Genomic DNA, 19,464 nt, shown 5'->3' on the forward strand with positions numbered 1-19,464 from the left:
TATTTCACAATTTTACTATTTTGACTGTATTTTTAATCAAATAAATAGTACTGATGAGCATGAGACTTTCTAACCAACCCAAACTTTTGAACAGGTCTGTACATCGGCTATTTGACATGTAATCTTGCACATTGTTCATCCAATCAGATTTTAGAGGCAGAACTGTTCTTTTAAAATGTTTATTTTATTTTGGTGGTGGATGAGGAGATACCCCCTGACAATGTAAGCGCTTTGAGTGCCTAGAAAAGCGCTATATAAATGTAATGAATTATTATTATTAAAATGGATAAGCAGTATTATGCTTATTAATTCCAATGGCCTATTATTTCAATCCCCATCTCTTGTAGAGTCCCAACCAGGTTCAGATGAAGAGGGCTGTTCGGAGGTCTTTCTCCCCACAGACAGTGACTACGACTCCAGTGACGCTCTGAGCCCTCGTGACCTGGACTTAGTTTACTCCTCAGCCCAGGATCTCTCCCATCAGGCCGTGCACGTTCTCAGCGGAAGCGCTCCTGATGTTCTTCAGATGCATGATCTCAAATACAGCGCTTGCTCCAAGTCCATCCTGGAAACCGAATCGTGCACCAAGGACATGGAGGACCTGTCACTGTCTTCTTACTCTGTGAAGACCACAGACAAGCCATCCCGCAGCAAGTTCCTGGCCGATCCACCAACAAAACGTAAGCTGCTGTCCAAAAGCCATCCCCAGAGGAGTTATTTTGGCGGGCCGCACCGCTGGCTCCGTGTACAGAGCGAGAGTCACACTCCTTCGCTATCCGAAGGCATCTACACCAGACAGAGCGATATCGACCTGCCGCTGGAGACCCAACTCTCCCTATCGCACTCGCCCACTACCTCCTACAGTTTGGACGAGTACAGACCGTCCTACAGGGAGTCTAAGCCCAACGTTCGCAGGATTTTTGTGGAGTCGTGCAGCAAGACGTCGCCCTGCAGAGATGCCCCACATTGGGAGGAGGAGGAGACGGGATCGAGAGGAGCTACAGACAGAGATGCTGGATCGGGTTATGGCACTACAGCCGAAGCTCAGGACGTGGATTCTGATGAGCAAACGAATGAACAAGTGTCGGAGATCCTCAGCAGCACTCTTTAGGATGAAATAAGCGTTCCATCATAGACGTGTGGTTTTATCACCACTTAAATTGCCTCTAAGCTCCAGACCTTTTTCCTCTCCAACCGCACACTTTACAACAGCTCACAGTTGTAATGAGTGAACACTTAGCCTAATCAATTCTTGCATCCTCACTGCAGAGGATGAAGTTGCTGGTCAACACTGCGGGACTCATAAATCATGGCTCTGACTGTTACAATGTTAAATATCAATGCAACGTGAAACAAAGCACTGCTTTTCCTTAGAACTTGAAATTGCCTCAGCCAATAGAGCCCAACAGTGAGCGCCCACTTTTTCAGCTGCCTTTGTTCTGAATGTATTTTCCCCATTTATTATCACCATAGGGGTTTCAAAAACGTCTTCAGGCTGAAAGACTTTGAAGTCATGAAAAAAACCCAAACCAGCTCTATATTATAGTTTGGATTAGAAGCTACAAGCATATTTGAACTACCTATCTATCTTTCTATCTTTCTATCTATCTATCTATCTATCTATCTATCTATTAGGGGTGCACGACAAATATCGGCCGATAATTAATGCACATCTCGTCAGTAAAGCCGGTTATCTAATCAGCGGTAAATTCCATCAGGTGCATGCTATCTATCTATCTACACACACAAACTTTTAACATTGTTTATATATATATATATAGTGCTGTCAAATGATTAATTGCGATTTATCACATCCAAAATAAAAGTGTGCACTCTGTATATTCATTATGTATATATAAATACACAGTATGTATTTTGAAAATATTTACATGTATATATTTATATTCATATAATTTATATTATATATAAATATATTTAATATGTAAACATAACATATTTTTCTTAAATATATACATGCATATGTGTGTATTTATATATACATAATAAATATACAGAGTGCACATAAATATTATATGAACAAAAACTTTTATTTTGGATGCGATTAATTGCGATTAATCATTTGACAGCAAATATATAATATATATATATATATATATATATATATATATATATACACACACACACACAGTCATGGTCAAAAGTTTTGGCAGTGACATAAATTTAGTGTTTTGCAAAGTTTGCTGCTTCAGTATTTGTGGATTATTTTTCCACATATCTCTATGGTATATTGACAAACAATGATAAGAATATCATATGTTTTAAAGGCTTTTATTGGCAAAAAAATATATAATGAGTCAATATTTACAGTGTCGACTCTTGTTCTTCATAACCTCTGCAATTGACTCTGGCATGCTGGATATTAGCTTCTGGGTCAAATCCTGACTGATGGCGATCCATTCTTGCCTTATTATTTCCCGGAATGGATCACAATTTGTGGGCTTCTGCTTGTCCACTCGCCTTTTGAGGATTGTGATCCTGGCAGTTGCCTGGCTACGGATCCAAAATTTAAATGGAATTCTTTATCACTCTTTCTTTGAGACATGCTGCTCCGTCATGCTGGAAAATGCATGGATCATCACCAAATTGCTCATTGATCGTTGGAAGAAGTCGCTCTTTCGGGACATTTTGATACAATTCTTTATTCGTGGCAGTGTTTATGGGCAGAATTATGACAGAGCTCACTCCCTTTGTTGAAAAGCAACCCCACACATCGATGGTCTCAGGATGCTTCACTGTTGGCATGTCACAGGACTCATGGTAGTGTTCACCTCTTTTTCTCCGAACAATTGATTTTCCAGATGTCCCAAATAGTCAGAATTCAGAGAATTCAGCTTCATCAGAGAAAGTAACTCTGCACCAGTCTTCTGCTGTCCAATCCTTGTACTTCCTGCAGAATTTCTGTCTTTCCTTGACGTTTTTCTTGGAGAGAAGTGACTTATTTGCTGCCCTTCTTGACACCAGGCCATTGTCCAAAGGTCTTGGCCTCACTGTGTGTGCAGATGCTCTTACACCAACCTGCTGCAATTCCTGAGCAAGCTCTGCACTACTGGTAACATGATTCTGTAGCTGATGCCTCAGGAGGAGATGGTCCTGGCGCTTGTTGGACACTCTGGGACGTCCTGAAGACTTTCAGGTGCAATACTCTTTGTAGCAATTTCCTTGATTGTGAGGCCATTTTGATGCAAAACGATGATGGCTGCACGTGTTTCTTTGAAGGTAACCATTGCTAACAAGAACACAATGATTGGAAGCGCTTCTTCCCTCCTTTTATAGAAATCAGTCTGCTTTTACAATCTATTTAGTGTGATAGTGATTTCACCTGACTAGTACCCATTCACACTTTCACATGTGCAGCTGATGCGAATTAACATCACAGCAGCTTAAGCAGCAAACTTTGCAAAACACAAAATTTATGTCACTGCCAAAACATTTGGCAATGTATATATATATATATATATATATATATATTGCTGTCAAGTGATTAATAGCAATTAATCGCATCCAAAATAAAAGTTTTTGTTCACATAATATTTGTGTGCACTGTATATTTAATATGTATATATTAATACACACATGCAATATATATTTTTAAAATATTTGCATATATATATTTATATTCATATATATATATATATATATATATATATATATATATATATATATATATAATACATAAACACAAAATTTTTCTTAAATATATGCATGCATATGTGTGTATTTTTATATATCTCTACAAACTTGTAACATTGCTTTTTATAAAAAATAAATGAACATATCTAAATTAATTGATATAACCTCTGGTTAGTCTGTTTTGAAGTTCACTGTGGAGAAAATTAATGGGATTTTTACATCCGGTAACATGCTGTTTGGCTCTGTTGTGGTGTTTTTTGGATTTAGGTGATTTGAGGGTCAGTTAAAATTCAGTTTATGTGTTTACTTGCTATGAAAGATCGATGTATCTGCTAATTTCACTGCCCATTTAGTATTGTTTGCTCTTACAATTGATGTATGAAGTGGCATCATCCACTTTACACTACATCTGTTTCTAATAGATTGCATTTCAGTGTTCAGAAACACTGGATGAATCAAAAATGGTCCCATCACTACAGACTCTGTTACCAAACATGAGCCCTTTTCAAATTAAAAAGTTGTTCTAAGGGAAGAGTGCATGACATTTGTTCCACAGATGTGTTTCATTGAAAAATACCTTGAGTTTTGCGATGTTTACCATATGATGGTGGTTTGTGGTGTGTGATTGTTCACATTTGAAGATTCATTGTAATTTGTTTGTTTCTGTTCCTATTTATGCTGGGTAACCCACTGTTTTGAAAGGAAATTAAAACCACTTATGTTTTGCAAGTTTAAGGAATGATAAAAACTGCACTTTTTATACATTTAGTATATTTGCCTCCCACAACGTTTACTGTAATAAGAGTTTGACGGCTGGATTCTTTTGAATTGGACCACCTTTGACCTTTTGCAGAGGAAGGAAACTTATTTGCTTGTACCGCAAATTTGTGCCACTTATATAAACATATATTTCAATGATTTGAAAGGGAATTATTTTTCTTACATAATTATTAATATCACAGCACTCATTTTGTTAATAAAGCCATAGATATTTGTAATGCAAGTTATGGTCTAAGGACATAACCAAAAAGGTATTTTGTTTAGTAATGCACCATAAATTCTGTAAAACCATACCACATTCATTTTGCTGTGATTATTACCTAACAGATTTATTGTGAATATAGTATATGTATATTCACATAATCCATATGTGCGTCCTGTAATTAAGTGAAATATTTTTTTTCCCGAATGATAGGACAGCTTAGCAAGCAACATTGTGAATGTGTCTGTTGCAATGTTTCAACAATTTATTAATGTTTGTAGTGTTTTTTTATGAAAAAAAAGAAAGGAAAATGGTATTTGCACAAAATGTTTGATTTCCCAAAAATATATGTTGCAACTGGAGTTTCTCTTGTGAAGGATTGTTAAAAAAAAAAGATTTCATCTTCCGGTTAATGTACAGTGATGTCAGCTGGTGCTCCAGATCCTGTGGGTAAATGCACACATTGTTCTGACACACCGGTGTGTTAAGTATGCATTCATCACAAGCCCACAGACATGAGGCATTATTTATCATATTCCACTTTACTTATATTCCAGTTAAATCATTGAACTCTTTACAACTGGCATTCCAGTTAGGGTATTATTGTTAAATTATATGGTATATTTGTCTTGATACCTTTATACTGTGCACAATGCAAGCCAAAACAATTAAAAAGCATCATATCTGTATATTTTTGCATTATGCATTTATTGATCCAAATAATATATTACAGTATTGTATTTTTGATGGTTGGTCTGATGTAAGTTTCTGATGTAACTTGTTTGCTTTTTGTGATGCATCTTGAATATGGCGTTGTGACAGATGTATTTAAGTCATAAAAAAATAAACATTCCAGTGTAAATATTTTATATGTTATTTGTGTTTCTTTCATTTCAGACCTATTCAAGTAAATTTAATTTTAAATTGTGTAACTTATTTCAAAAAGTGAAATATATATTCATATATATTCTAGATTTGTTACATGTAAAGTGAACATTTCAAAAGTTTTTTTATTGTATTTTTTTATTTTGATGATTAGAGCTAACATCTCATGAAAGTCAAAAATCCAGTATCTCAAAATATAAGAATATTTCCTAAGATCAATAATAATAATAATAATAATAATAATAAAAAAATTGAAAAATTCAAGTTCTTTAAAGTATGTTCATTTATGCACTCAATATTTGGATGAGGCTCCTTTAGCACAAATTCCAGCAATTCCAGTGAGGTGTGGCATGCAAGCGATCAGCCTGTGCACTGCTGAGGCACTATTGAGCCTTCAGCTCGGATCGACTGTTTCTCATCTTTCTCTAGAAAATATCCCATAGATTCCATATGGGGTTCAGGTCAGGTATGTTGGCTGCCCAATCAAGCACAGTACTTGGAAGTGGTTTTGGCTCTGTGGGCAGGTGCTAAGTCCTGCTGCAAAAGGAAATCAGCATCTCCATAAAGTTTGTCAACAGATGGAAGCATAAAGTTCTCCAAAGACGTCAGATGTCACGGTACCCCAAATCATCACTGACTTCAGAAACTTCACACTGGACTTCAAGCAGCTTGGAGTCTCTGCCTCTCCAGTCTTCCTCTAGACCTTGATTTCCAAATGAGATGCAAAGTTGACTTTTATCTGAAAAGAGGACTTTGGACCACTGAGCAACAGTCCAGTTTATTTTCTCCTTAGCCCAGATAAGATGCTTTTGACATCGTTTTTGTTTCAGAAGTGGCTTGGTAGCCCTTTTCCTGAAGATTTCTGAGCATGGTGACGCTTGATGCACTGAATCTAGCTTCAGTCCACTCCTTGTGAAGCTCTCCAAAGTGTATTCTCACGCTTGTTGTCATCCATGTTGCTTGTGCACCTTTTCCTACCCAATTTTTCCTTCCAGTCAACTTTGCATTTAATATGCTTTGATACAGCACTCTGTGACCAGCCAGCCCTTTCAGTAATGACCTTCTGTGACTTACCCTCTTTGTGGAGGGAGTCAATGATTGTCTTCTGGACCACTGCCAAGTCTGCAATCTTCCCCATTATTGTGGTTTCTAATAACAAAAGATACCCAGAATTTATACTGTAGAAATTTTAATTTAATGAAACTCAAATGTAAATATTTAAATATTTTGAGATACTAGATTTTTTTTACTTTATTGAGCTGGAAGCTCTAATCATCAAACATAAAACACATTTTTTATGTTTTTTTTTTTTTTTTTTACATGTAAAAAGTTTCACTTTTTGAAATAAGTAACCGAAAAAAATAACTTTTTCATGATATTCAAATTTTTTGAGATGCACATGCACATGCACGCACTCGCGCGCACACACACACACACAAATATATATATATATATATATAATTTCATTTTGGCTGGTTCATCTTACAGTGGTTTAATACAAATTACAGAGACAATGAACATTTTATATATTTAAACATCTTAAAATAATATATATATTATAAATTATAATTATAAATTATATTATAATTTACCATAATAAATATATATTATAAAATCTGTTATAGATGTGTTTTATATATATATTACACATATTACATTTAGATTTTAACAATTTTAACAGACAGGACATCTGACAATATATAATTATTAAATGATAATCTTACAGTGGTTGAATACAGATTTTATATTTGTATCTTTTTTGTTATGCATTTATAAATTTAAATAAAACTTAGTTTGCAACGTTAACAAATTAAACAAACAGGCCAATCAAAATGTATAATTATGAAATGTTAATTCTTTAAAAAATATAGAAAATTGCAGTAAAACAGAATACAGAACATTATATTTTATAAATATTATTTTTTATTATTATTATTTTGTAATATACTCTCATATTTTGATAAATTGATATGAAGCTTGGTGTACAGTGTAAACAATTGACACAGGCCAATTGACAATATATAATATAGGAAATGCTAATCTTACAGAGTTTAAATACAGATAAAAAAAAACTGAAAAAAAATATGTATATTTTAATGAAATTTTAATAATATATTTATATTTTATTAGTGTTTTTCATATAGGTTCAATATTTTGAAGAAATTCATAAGAATCTTGGTTTACAATGTTAACAATTTAAACAAACAGGCTGAACAGAGACCGTGTTTGTGTGTATGTTTGTATTTAAAACTGAACTGACCGCATTTTAGAAACCGTAACTTTCAAATCGAGCGTTCAAATTGCTCTCGTTAGATCATCAAAGGTCCTCACAGGGAACTAAACAAAAACAAATGACATTTTTATCCAGCTGGGTCATGAAAGAATCAGGAATATTTTGACCTCGAGCTGGGAGGCCTTCTGATCCGTCATTAAGATTAAGTGAACTTCAGAGTCGGATCAGACATTGATGGTCATGGAGGCACGACTGGCCTTTGCCCAGATATTCCACGAAAATCAAAGGACAAATATACCTCCAGATGATTTGAAACATGTGGATCTGGCCGTCAGTTCAGGGGAAGAAATGAGAATGTATGTGTATGTTGGAAACGAACTCAAACTGTGGCGAATATTGCTATCAAGAAGATGATCTGTTGATTAGGTCCGGAATGACGCAATGTTCTCAATTCGCAGCTAAAACTGACAGGAGCCTATTTGAATATGGCCTCTTATCCACTTTGCTATGTCTCCAAACACACACTTCCATGGAAACCATTGTAACACAGTCAAACAGTCATACATACAAATTACAAGACAGAACGAAGGAATCCACGAGAGTTCAACAGCATACATCAACTGAGCCACAGTTCACAGGTTAAAACACTTATTATGAGTGACATTTAATACTAAGACAGTATGGCGTCTGTTCATCACAAATGCATTAATCAGTTTTATGTTCACATGGAGGACTCTGGAAAACAGCATAGCTCTTTATTTGGCTCTCAGAAATGTCTTTGTTCACCGGGAGACTGTGCCGGTCCTGCATTCTGTAATTCTAGCCGGAGGATAGGCCATTTTCAAGGGCCACAGATTCCTTCATCACTACAGTCGGTTGGCAAGCTTATCTCAAAAACATAATTTCAGCCCACTTCCTTTCTTTTAAAAAAGAACTCGCATTCTACTGGCGCCGGACACTCACTGACACAGGAGCAATCCAGAAAATTGCTCTAAGGTCAATTTAAACGTTACAGAGGAGCAGAGGAATATCATAGGATGTCTGAATGCAACCTTGTCATTGGAAGAGAAGCCAAAAAAAGCCATTTCATGTGAACAGTGGCACCCATTGATTTGATTTGACAACGCGTTTCAGAGCAAGCTGATATCAATTGAGAATGATTTAAACTGCAGCATACATTACTTATCTTTCATGTCACTTTTGTAACAGGCCTACAAGTAATGAACAATTGAATAAATCTTTGAATAAATGTTTTCGTCTGCATCAGTTTCAAAAACTTCTTATTATCATCGATAATGCAAAGATTTTTGTATTAAGAGTTTTTTGTTTTTATTTTGGTGAGTCTAAAATGTCAAGGCTGTGCAGAAAGTTATAATAAACGGATAGAATTCTTGGAAGTTCTGATATTCTTTCAGTCTTCTAATATTTATTTAGAAAATGAAGGAATGAAACAGTAAATAAATTTTTTTTATTACTTATATATTACTTAAATATTACTTATATTTAATAATATTTGCTGATATGTGACATGAGCATAAAATGTTGCTTTAAAATGAATAAATGAATGAATGTATTTTTCCAACTGACGGTTCAGTCCAGTTCACACAGATCCTAAAGTCTCGTTTCTAGACCTCGCTGCAGTCATTCATCTTTTGACATGTCACACATGTGTGCGCGCACCGGCAGAGGGCGACCAATGATAGTCATCCCTCCAGACCCCCTTCTACCCCACCCACCCCCATACCCCACTCCGGTCCATCCCACCCCCCTCCCCTCCCTAAATAGAAGGAGGTGTCGTGGAGCTCTGGCAACAGACCCACAATTGAGAATGGGTCTTTGGGTTCTGTCGCGACCCACGAGGATAAAACAGACGAGCCAGGTGATTCTCAGTTCGGCGCCCGTCACCAGAAACCATGCGGATCCTCAAACACCAGGACTCCGGATTCAGACGCGAGGAGCCCGCGAGCTCAAAAAGGAGACCGGATCCGGCTGAAAACGCCTGATGCTGTCATGAGCCCTTCTGCTGATGGGAACCTGTGCGTAAAAGCGGAACGAGACGCGCGCAATCACCACAAAGTAGAAACTGACACAGCGTTTTTAGATCTCCGATCACATTTAAGCGCGAAGTGGCAACGAGGTCAGTGCCGTTTGAATTGAGCGAACACTTTCTAAGGAGAACGCTCGTGTGTAGACACCGCGCGCGCTGGAGTGCGCTCTCAAGGCTCGCCAAAAACTCAAGCTAACACTCAAGCGCGAGGATTAATCAGCCGAGAAGATGGATAACGTGCCGTATTTTCTGGCTACATACGTGCTCATTTTCTCCCTCGGATTCAGGATAGAAGAAGGGATGTGTCAACATTACTACCTCCTCCGTCCCATTCCCAGTGACACTCTGCCTATAGTGGAACTCAAGGAGGACCCGGATCCCATACTGGACCCTAAGGAGCGGGATCTGAACGAGACCGAACTCAGAGCCATGTTAGGCAGTCACTTCGACCAGAACTTCATGTCCATCAGTCCACCGGAGGACAAATACGCAGGACAGGACGACCTGAACGAGTCCGAACTCTTCAAGCGTCCCACCGGCACCATGCCCAAAGAAATCAAAGCCATGGAGTTTGAGATCCAGCATGGGAAAAAACACAAGCCCAGTAAGAAACTCAGAAGAAGGCTTCAGCTGTGGCTGTGGTCCTATGCCTTCTGCCCGGTGGTGCACACATGGCAGGACCTGGGGAACCGATTCTGGCCCCGCTATGTGAAGGTGGGCAGCTGCTACAATAAAAGGTCTTGTTCGGTTCCAGAAGGGATGGTTTGCAAACCTGCCAAATCCAGCCATTTTACGGTTTTGCGATGGAGATGCCTGCAGAGAAAGGGTGGGCTCAAATGTGTCTGGATACCAGTTCAGTACCCCATTATATCAGAGTGCAAATGCTCCTGCCCGAACTGAAATAAGCTCCGTGCTCATTCTCATTCTCACATGCACTGTCCAGTGTAAGAATGTATATTTGATGTATATGTGGTGCCATTCTAGGTTACACTTTACATTGGTGTTCATGTTACTGTGTAATTTCATACAGAAGTACTGACGAGTGATGCTGACAAAACTTTGTGTACTTAACATGTGATTCTTTTGTGGAGCTGCTTGGTATTATAGTCATTATAGTAAATAATTATAGTAATATGTCTAACATGGACACTGTAATGTAAAGTAGTGCCTGATTCATTTATAAAGAAAAAAGAAAAAAGGTCAGTATTTGCCTATAATATCCAGTGTCTACTGTAACTTTGGTTGTAATGTAACTATATACATATTTATGTCAAAGAACATTTCGCATTCAAAGTGCGTTTATTGAAGGAATTCCAAGCTTTTTCCATTATTCGGAAAAAAATTCTTTATCTTTATACACCTCAGACGGGAGATTATAGATTACAGTCTTGGTGTGCTGTAAATATAAGGGGAATGGAAAATAACTGCTCATGTAAATTAAAAGAAACTATTTATTCTTCATGTCCATGTAGTCGAAATGCATTTAAAATAAAACCACTAAAAATGGCATGTACTGTTTTTTGCTTATTTCACTTGCTGTACATATGCAATCCGCTTAACATACACTGCATGCAGTAAAAGCCGCCAGCTGCTATTTATAAAGCCCTCCATGCTGATGTGACGCTAATTAAGGTGATATTATTTTAATTTGACGTATGAAGTCAAGTCTGGATCGTAATGGACAATTGGTGATTCGTATTCCTCGGAGGGAGTGGATCAGTTACTTTGTTTTTTTTTTTCCTCTGAGACGCCATTCCGTCCTCAGACAGTCTGAAGGGTCTTTGTAAAAGGATTAAAAGTTAAAGACCTTCATTTTCAGATTCTTTCATTTAATCTGTGTGGCGCCTGAAACACATGCTGGATGGATGATCACATGTAAAAACATTCTCTGCTCTGTCTGCTGCCTAAAGTCTATTGGCATGAAAAGAACAACCTGACCTCACAAAGGAATGAAGATACCGAAGTTCCGCTCTGTATCGATTAGGTTTAAGCTCCTTTTTTGACAAACGTAATGGAGATGGCTTTGGTCTTTTTTTTGTTTCTCAATAATCAGGCATTTCTACATCACACTGCAGCATTTCAAAGAGTCCCAAGAGTAAAAATGCATAAGCTTCAATGTAACAGTTAATACACAGCTTTAAAACCAAAATGAAACTTTCCCTCATGGCAAAAAGTGAATCCTACTTTTGTTACATAGATTTTGACTTGATCCACCAGCACATTGTCCAGCATCACTTGGTTTTGCACACTAAGGAGGGTTTACGTGAAGGAACATTACATCTTTATATTACTTCTCAGCTTGCTGCAGAATAAAACACTACCTGTTCCTCCAGCTTTCCAATAAACTAAGATTATGGACCTGTCACTCCACTATACTTAACAAGAAATGCTGTGTGCCAGTGTCTTTCTTTCTTTCTTTCTCTCTTCATGAGGTATATTTTCCCACAGTGATAGCTGGGCAGCACCATGCATGATTTTCAACACCGGCTTAATGCATCTCAGTCTGCGACCCTCGAACCTAAACACTCATAGATGGTCTGAATGATCCCATTTCATTACTCTCAGGGCATCACATCCCAGGAGATATAACTGGAAACTACATCTCGCATAGTAACATGCCACCCAAGTTCTGGAGTCTATCCAGTATCACTAACAATCAGGTGTGAGGAACAGTTGCCCCCTTACACGCTGCACCCTTCCCGTGATGAAAGCCAGTCTGGCCACCCAGGCGCTCTCTCTAACCATGACAGAGCGGAAAAACCACCAGTCATTAAACGTTCAGATTGTTTTTTTGCACAGACACTCCCTTAAAGAGAAAAGCCTCTCATTGGTCTGAACCTTGTGCATGCTTCCTGGCGCCTGGACCAAATAGCTGGCATGCAGAGGATGGAGGAAGCCCAAACCAAAGGAACATGGGGACGTGAGTAGGTTTGTGGGCAATACCAATGGGCTGGAAACTCCTTACTAAAAAAAAAGTGCTCTAAAATCATTCACAATTATATTTACATAATCATTTAACAATTCAGGGTTTAAACTTCATACAATGTCCATCCTTAAAAGGTTACTGATATTAAGTGTTTTGGCTGAATGTCAAATTTTTGTAGATGACCTAAAGCATCATGAAAAAAAAAAAATATATATATATATATATATTATATATTATTATTTTTATATTTGTTTTATTAATATATATATATATATATATACATATATATTAATAAAACAAATATAAAAGTGAATATCATATAAAAGAATATGACCTATAATAAAAAAGACTTTAATAATAAGATATAAAACACATTGGTTTTCGCTAAATGTCAAATTGTAGAATATGGCCTAAAGCCACAATAAAAAGATCTGAATTAAAGACTTGAATATAAAAGTAATATAATATTTATATGTGACCCTGGACCACAAAGCTTAAGTCTTAAGTGTTCATTTTTCGAAAATGATATTAATACATCATTTAAAAGCTGAATAAATATGCTTTCCATTGATGTATGGTTTATTAGGGCAATATTGGACAACATTTGACCGAGATACAAATATTTGAATATATCTGAGGTTGCAAAAAAAATCTAAATACTGAGGAAATCACCTTTAAAGTTGTCCATGAATTCTTAGTAATGCATATTACTAATCAAAAATAAAGTTTTTATATATTTACAGTAGGAAATTTACTAAATATCCTCGTGGAACATGATCTGTACTTAATATCCTAATGATTTTTGGCCAAAGCGACTTAAGACTGGTTTTGTGGTCCAGGGTCATATATATATATATATATATATATATATATATATATATATATATATAGTCCATTAAATCATGCTCAATAACATATACATCCACTTTACACTTTGTATGTAAAATATGAAATATGAAACATTTTCAGTATTAGTCTCAGACATTTGGATCCCACCATATAATATACGACATATATGTTTTTGTTTTTGTAGCCTATGCTGTGAAGTTCCATTAGCTTTTTGGTTGTTGTTGCTATTCTACTTTTAAAGCTGGACCAAACCAGCCTCTTAAAAACCGAATCAGCCTCCAACCGTGAAAGCATATCTGTAGAACTGAGACATGATGTTGTTTTCAACATTGGCAGTGAAATGTGTCACTTTACAGCCTTGACTTGTCAACATTTCTCATATTTTATGAGAGTGCGACATTCAAAAACATGTGGTAAAACTTTATTATAGCTTACATTTATAGTTATTCGAATAATGTCAGGAAGAGACATGTATCAACATAAGCCTCAGGCTGATGTCTGTCAGTACTCTGCTACAAGGAAATTCACTTCATTTTGCATTCTTATTTCCTCTTTCTTAAAATCTCAATAGCATTATTTGTTCTGTGTATGTCTTGGACTTCATTAAAATGCTGTTGTTAGGCACCTTTGAAAACGGCCAGGTGTTATCAGGGTCTCTGAGTGTGCTCTTGAGGATGATATCACCGAGAAAAAGGTCAGTGTGATCTCAAGTTCATACCAGAGATCATAGCGATGGGGTCAGGGCAATGATTGCCTGTCAGATTTTGGAAGATCAGAGCTATATTTGCAGACGTGCAGTCTAAAAACTGACTTTGAAGTGTAAGAGAGCCGGTACCAGATATGATGAAAGAACGTCTCCTTATTAATGAAAGGGGAACATCAGTGCACAATTATCTAGACTGCAAATTGATCCAAATCCAAAAAGATTCAAATGCATGCAGCTGACTTTTATTTATTATGATTTTCTAATTTAATACAAAATCATTAATTTTTCTTAAGATTTGTATTGTTTTATTTTAAATGTTTTCAATGTCTTGCAACCTTGAATTCTGGTTCCTTACTGAGGAAGAAAAACAACTGTTTAAATATGAAAGCAAATCTTGAGCACTTTACCTCAAGGTTGACAGATAGAAATAACTAAAACCCCTTCAGCCTTCAGTTTGAGCTCTCATCATTTATTCCCCACCAAAAACACTACACAAACATGAGGGATGGCAAATACTTGACTCAACTGAGGTTTGATCAAACCGCAAGCTTCATCTCCCTTTTGTTCCTCCTTGCTTTTTTTCCCTTGAGAAATTGGCAGCGTAGCCCTATAATTTTCCCCCAATCGCCAGGCCAATGTGGGCTCTGTGCCATCATTCCACCCATCGCTGTCTATATTGTTAAAAACGGACTCGTTCTCCTAGCGCAGGAAGGCTCTCTTCTTCTGTATTCATAACGCTGCGAACGAATGTTTTAATCCTTTACTGAAAGATAAAATATCTGTGTACAGAGTTGCCACCCGTATGCTTCGTTCTCAATATTTTCAGGTCTAGATCAAGTTCCTCAGTTTGAAATTTCACAGCGCTGTCGTCATGCTCGACTGCTGCAATAGATATTTACAGGAGATTAGATGAATGTATGGAGGTTTAATTTGTAATGAGGTGGAACAGATCACCTTCAGTCCGTGTGAAAACAGTATTTTGTTTGTGTTCAAGCTAATTAACATCATGGAAGCTCATCAAGAGCTCAACAACTGAGCCACCAGGGAAATCTGTGGCAAACTGAACAAGCAAAGCCCAAAATCTCAGCATTTCGCTGTCCAGATCAATATTACTCATAGAATTTAGGAGTTGGATTGAGAGGTGTTTTGGATGGCTGTACTGACACGGGCCGAAGTAGGAACTATTTGTCCTGCATTGATTCTCTACGCAAAAGCGGGATCCATCACTGAGGTTGGACTGGTGTTAAAAGTATTGGCAAAGCTGATCCATAATAAATGCACCCAGCAGACTGTGGCGCCACTCTCGCGTGTGCTTCTGCATATGAGCATTGCTTTGTGTGTGTGTGTTGGGTGAGTTTGTGAGACAGCATCTGAGTGCATGTTTTTGTGTCTGTATATGTAATGGAATCAAAGTTTGTAATTCGTCTTGAATGATAGCCCCACTATTTATTTCCAAATGCAGGCTCAGGACTGAAATGTTATGGATCACAGCCTTTCTTAACATGAGAAGTGGTGTAGCCGAAGATGTGAACAGTCGTAAAGAACACTGGCATTTAATGTCTCGGCTGCCTTTTCCAAAGTAAACGAGTGGTGTTTTTGATGGATAGAGACGGCAGGAGAATTGGTAATCCACTTTTCTAAATGAATTCATCTTTGATTCTTTTTCTTCTCTTTCACTGCCAGACAAAACAAACATGTTGCGATGGTTTATCTAATTGTTTTAGAATCTGTCACTCTGTACTATCATGTCTTATTTAGTGAATGTACTGACTTCATCCAGTAATACATAAATATATTTGTATGATATTAGTGTATAACTATGAAGAATTAGTAGGCAAATTAAGAAAAGACATGAACTGGCTCATGGATTTCATTTCACATTTTAACCAGCATTTAGGTAACCAAACTCAGTTAAACTTCTTTTAGCATGATTCATTTTCTTCTGAATTTATATCTCTTGCAGAAGGACACATTAAAATCGCTTTAGATCAGTCGTCATGATTACGGACACTGAAATGATCAATGCCATAGTGCCTTGAGGCACGTGGAGAGCAGCATCCTCTGTTAGCCTACTGTGTGTATGCAATGCACGATGCACCCCCTAGTGGTCCATATAAAACACGAATTAATTCAATAAATCCAAAAACAGATTGCACAGACACTGTACAGCTGTGCCCGTGTCATTGACTTTTGTATCTAGAAAATGTATGAATTTATAAAACTTAGAAACACAATTATTAGAATACACGAATATTATAAACTGAGAGGCTATTCACATCTGCAAATAGGTAGGCTAATTATTTACAGTATATTTATACCGCTAGATTATTTTTTTTTTACATTGAAGAGTGATTGTGATTGCTTGGACTATACTGTCTGATAGTTCTTCTTCATGACCAGGTAAGATGGTGAAGCAGCTCTTCACGTTTAGCTTCATTTTCCAATTCCTTGAAGGTTTGTCTTTGGACATGGTCAAGTGAGGTGGTCATAGGCCTTTGGGCATATGGCCAGTTGCCCTCTTGTTAATTTGCCTTAGATATTCACAGTCAGAGAGGTTTGGCTCCATTTAGCACATGACTCATTGTACTCTGATTTGACTGTTTATGTAGCCTACGTGAGAATCCATAACCAGATTTTGATTAAACCTTCACCCAGAAGGACGTCATTTGTTTTTTACATTGCAAAAAGCATCTTGCGTATTACTGCCATATTGCACACCTCACTGCTCACACAAATACAGACAACTAAACCATATATGACACAGAAGAATGGCAGCTTTTGTGTTCGGTTGCTTTGTAAAAACGATCCTGAAGCATCTATCCATCAAAGCACGAATGACAGATTTATGGCTTCACTGTTGAGACCATTTCCCTCTTTACATAGATATTACCTCCTAAATCTTGCAGCTACATTAGAGTTATTCAACCTGGCAGGCATGAAAGCATGAGGCAAGCATTGGAGGAGAGACCTGCACCCACATGCTGGCACGAGGAGAAGTTATCATGGATTAACGCCTTGTTTCAGCTCAAAGGAATGCCTCATCAGAACTGCTTGGGCGGGACTGTAGGAGCGAGCTAGCTGAGGATATGGAGGTGTTGAGTCAGTGTTTCCATGGTGGCGTTAGAGAAGAAAGCATGGCGCGCTTTCTGTGCCGTGACACCTCATTGACAGGTATGTCAGAGAGGTGTGCTGGTGTCCGGAGCCAGGCGGCCGTACCACAGAGCTTGTCAGAGTAAATCTGTCGTCGCAAACCCCTAAGACGTCTCACCAGAGTGCGAGGCGACACGGTTCTTGTCCACCCCCACGAGACAAGGCCGCGGGAAGACATGGCGTTTGACCAAGACCACCAGTGCATCTTGGCCGGTCCTTGTGAAATAGTTTAAATGGTTGCAAACCTCATCCAATGAGAGTTTTATTGGATAGACCACAATAAAAAGGCTCTATATTTGAATTTCGATTTATATGACTGTGCAAATTAATATAAGACGACTATTTCGGTTTTCTGCCCGTTGAGAGGAATAAAGGGGGCACTCAAAAAAAAACAATAAACTATGAACCTGAAATATAATCCACATGATCCTCTTGATACTCCATTCAGCATTCCCTTCAGCTCAGCACGTTTGTTAAGCCTCAGATGTAAACATGCTTGTTTCCCGGCTCAACCATTCTTCTGACATGGGCGTAGTCGGAGGGAAGGAGAAAATCCACTCAGAAGAATGTGACTGTTTGACATGTGCTCTTACAGCTAATAATGAATGAGAGCAGAGAATATTAGAGAGGCCCGGAGCTGACATGTTGTGATAGAATAAAAGTGCTATGTAGGTCTTCAGAGGGAAATTCCCAAGTGTTTACACTATGACCGGCCAAAAAGACAGTCATAACAAGGTCTCAAGAGGAAACACAGCAGTTAACACTCGTCTCCTATCTGTCGTTACTGACAGATCCAAAACTGGATGAAGTTTAAAAGGATACATGTCTGTATTGACAAAAGAGAATATTACATATTCAGTATAAGCCCAATTGAAAGCATTTGTGGCATAATAATTGTCAATTTTTTTTTATAAATTTCTTTAAAAATGCAATAAATTATATAATGGTGAGAAGCTTACAATGGAAGCTATTGGGCCAATTTGTGAAGGCTTAAAATGCAGGTTGTAATTTACTAAAAGGACCTTGCATTATTTCTTCGATTAAAACTAACAGTAGTTCTTGTCATTTTAATGGTTGTTTAATGGTTTTGTTTTCATGTGGCATAGTTTTAAAATTGCATATAACTTTGCAAATGACTACAGAAAAGGTTAGTAAGCAATTTGTGATTTTTCTCACTAAAATCTTGAAAAAACTTGCATTTAGTTGACTAAAAATAAAAACAAAAAAAACATGTTGCTATACTTCAAAAAATGAATGTTAATTGAAATAAAATATAAAAACCATATTTTATTTCAGCTAGTTGCCAAGGCAAAATTTAAAGATATTAGTTAATTATTAATTTATAATAATAATTAATGAAAACTATATAAACATTGAAAATACTAATACAAATAACAAAAAACTCAATTTCTAAAACTTTAACTACAATTAAAATGAAAAAAGAAATGATTCAAAATATTAATAAACTACACAAAGACCAAAAGAACACTGACATGCACATTGTTTCCACTTTGATACTTTTGAAATATATTACGTTTGTATTAAGTTTAAATTGGTCCCCATTCACTTCTATTGTAAGCGACTTACTGTACACCAGATTTTTGCTTTTTTTAAATAAAAGGAGGGAAAAGTCTAAATGAATTTTTGTGGTTTTCAACAAGTATTGTCAGCTGAGTTTAATTTATAATATGCTTAGGTTTAATATTTCCGCTGAGAGACATCTCATTGATTGTAGTGTGCAAAATTTCTGCATTCAAGACTATGTTGCTTTAAAAGCACCCTGCATCCAAGAGCATAAAGGATGATCTCTGCAGACAGGAGAGGAGTGTGTGTCCTGCAACAGTAGTAGAGCAATAGACAGAGACAGAGAGACAGAGAAATGTTATTGCACTGGAAGATGGATGGGAGTCTGGCGCGCGTGCCAGGGGGAGACTCCACATTTCCAGACTGGCTCTGCTCTGGCGGGTGACTGAGTGTGTGTAGGCTACGTGTGTGTGTATGTGTGAATGTGTTTGGAGGGGGCTACACTGCAGCA

At 37.1% G+C, this 19,464-nt stretch overlaps 2 protein-coding genes across 2 annotated transcripts in view; both read left to right on the forward strand.

The window, feature by feature from the left end:
• The window catches only part of ankfn1 (ankyrin repeat and fibronectin type III domain containing 1), a 77,292-nt gene extending 75,568 nt beyond the window's left edge, over positions 1–1,724 (forward strand). Inside the window, exon 23 of the mRNA XM_059532573.1 lies at positions 348–1,724. Within this exon, the coding sequence (XP_059388556.1) occupies positions 348–1,111 (764 nt within the window). The 3' untranslated portion in view covers positions 1,112–1,724. The remainder of the gene's footprint in view (positions 1–347) is intronic.
• Positions 1,725–9,553: 7,829 nt separating this feature from the next.
• On the forward strand, positions 9,554–11,305 carry nog3 (noggin 3). Its single transcript, XM_059531550.1, has one exon. The coding sequence runs from the start codon at positions 10,027–10,029 to the stop codon at positions 10,696–10,698; it is 672 nt and encodes a 223-aa protein (XP_059387533.1). The 5' UTR covers positions 9,554–10,026; the 3' UTR covers positions 10,699–11,305.
• Positions 11,306–19,464: the final 8,159 nt, after the last annotated feature.

The sequence above is a fragment of the Carassius carassius genome, chromosome 40 (assembly GCF_963082965.1).
Source record: "Carassius carassius chromosome 40, fCarCar2.1, whole genome shotgun sequence".
Taxonomy (NCBI): domain Eukaryota; kingdom Metazoa; phylum Chordata; class Actinopteri; order Cypriniformes; family Cyprinidae; genus Carassius; species Carassius carassius.

Bases quoted from the DNA above. Each gene is read 5' to 3' on its own strand.
- nog3 (XM_059531550.1), top strand. From the start codon at position 10,027: ATGGATAACGTGCCGTATTTTCTGGCTACATACGTGCTCATTTTCTCC.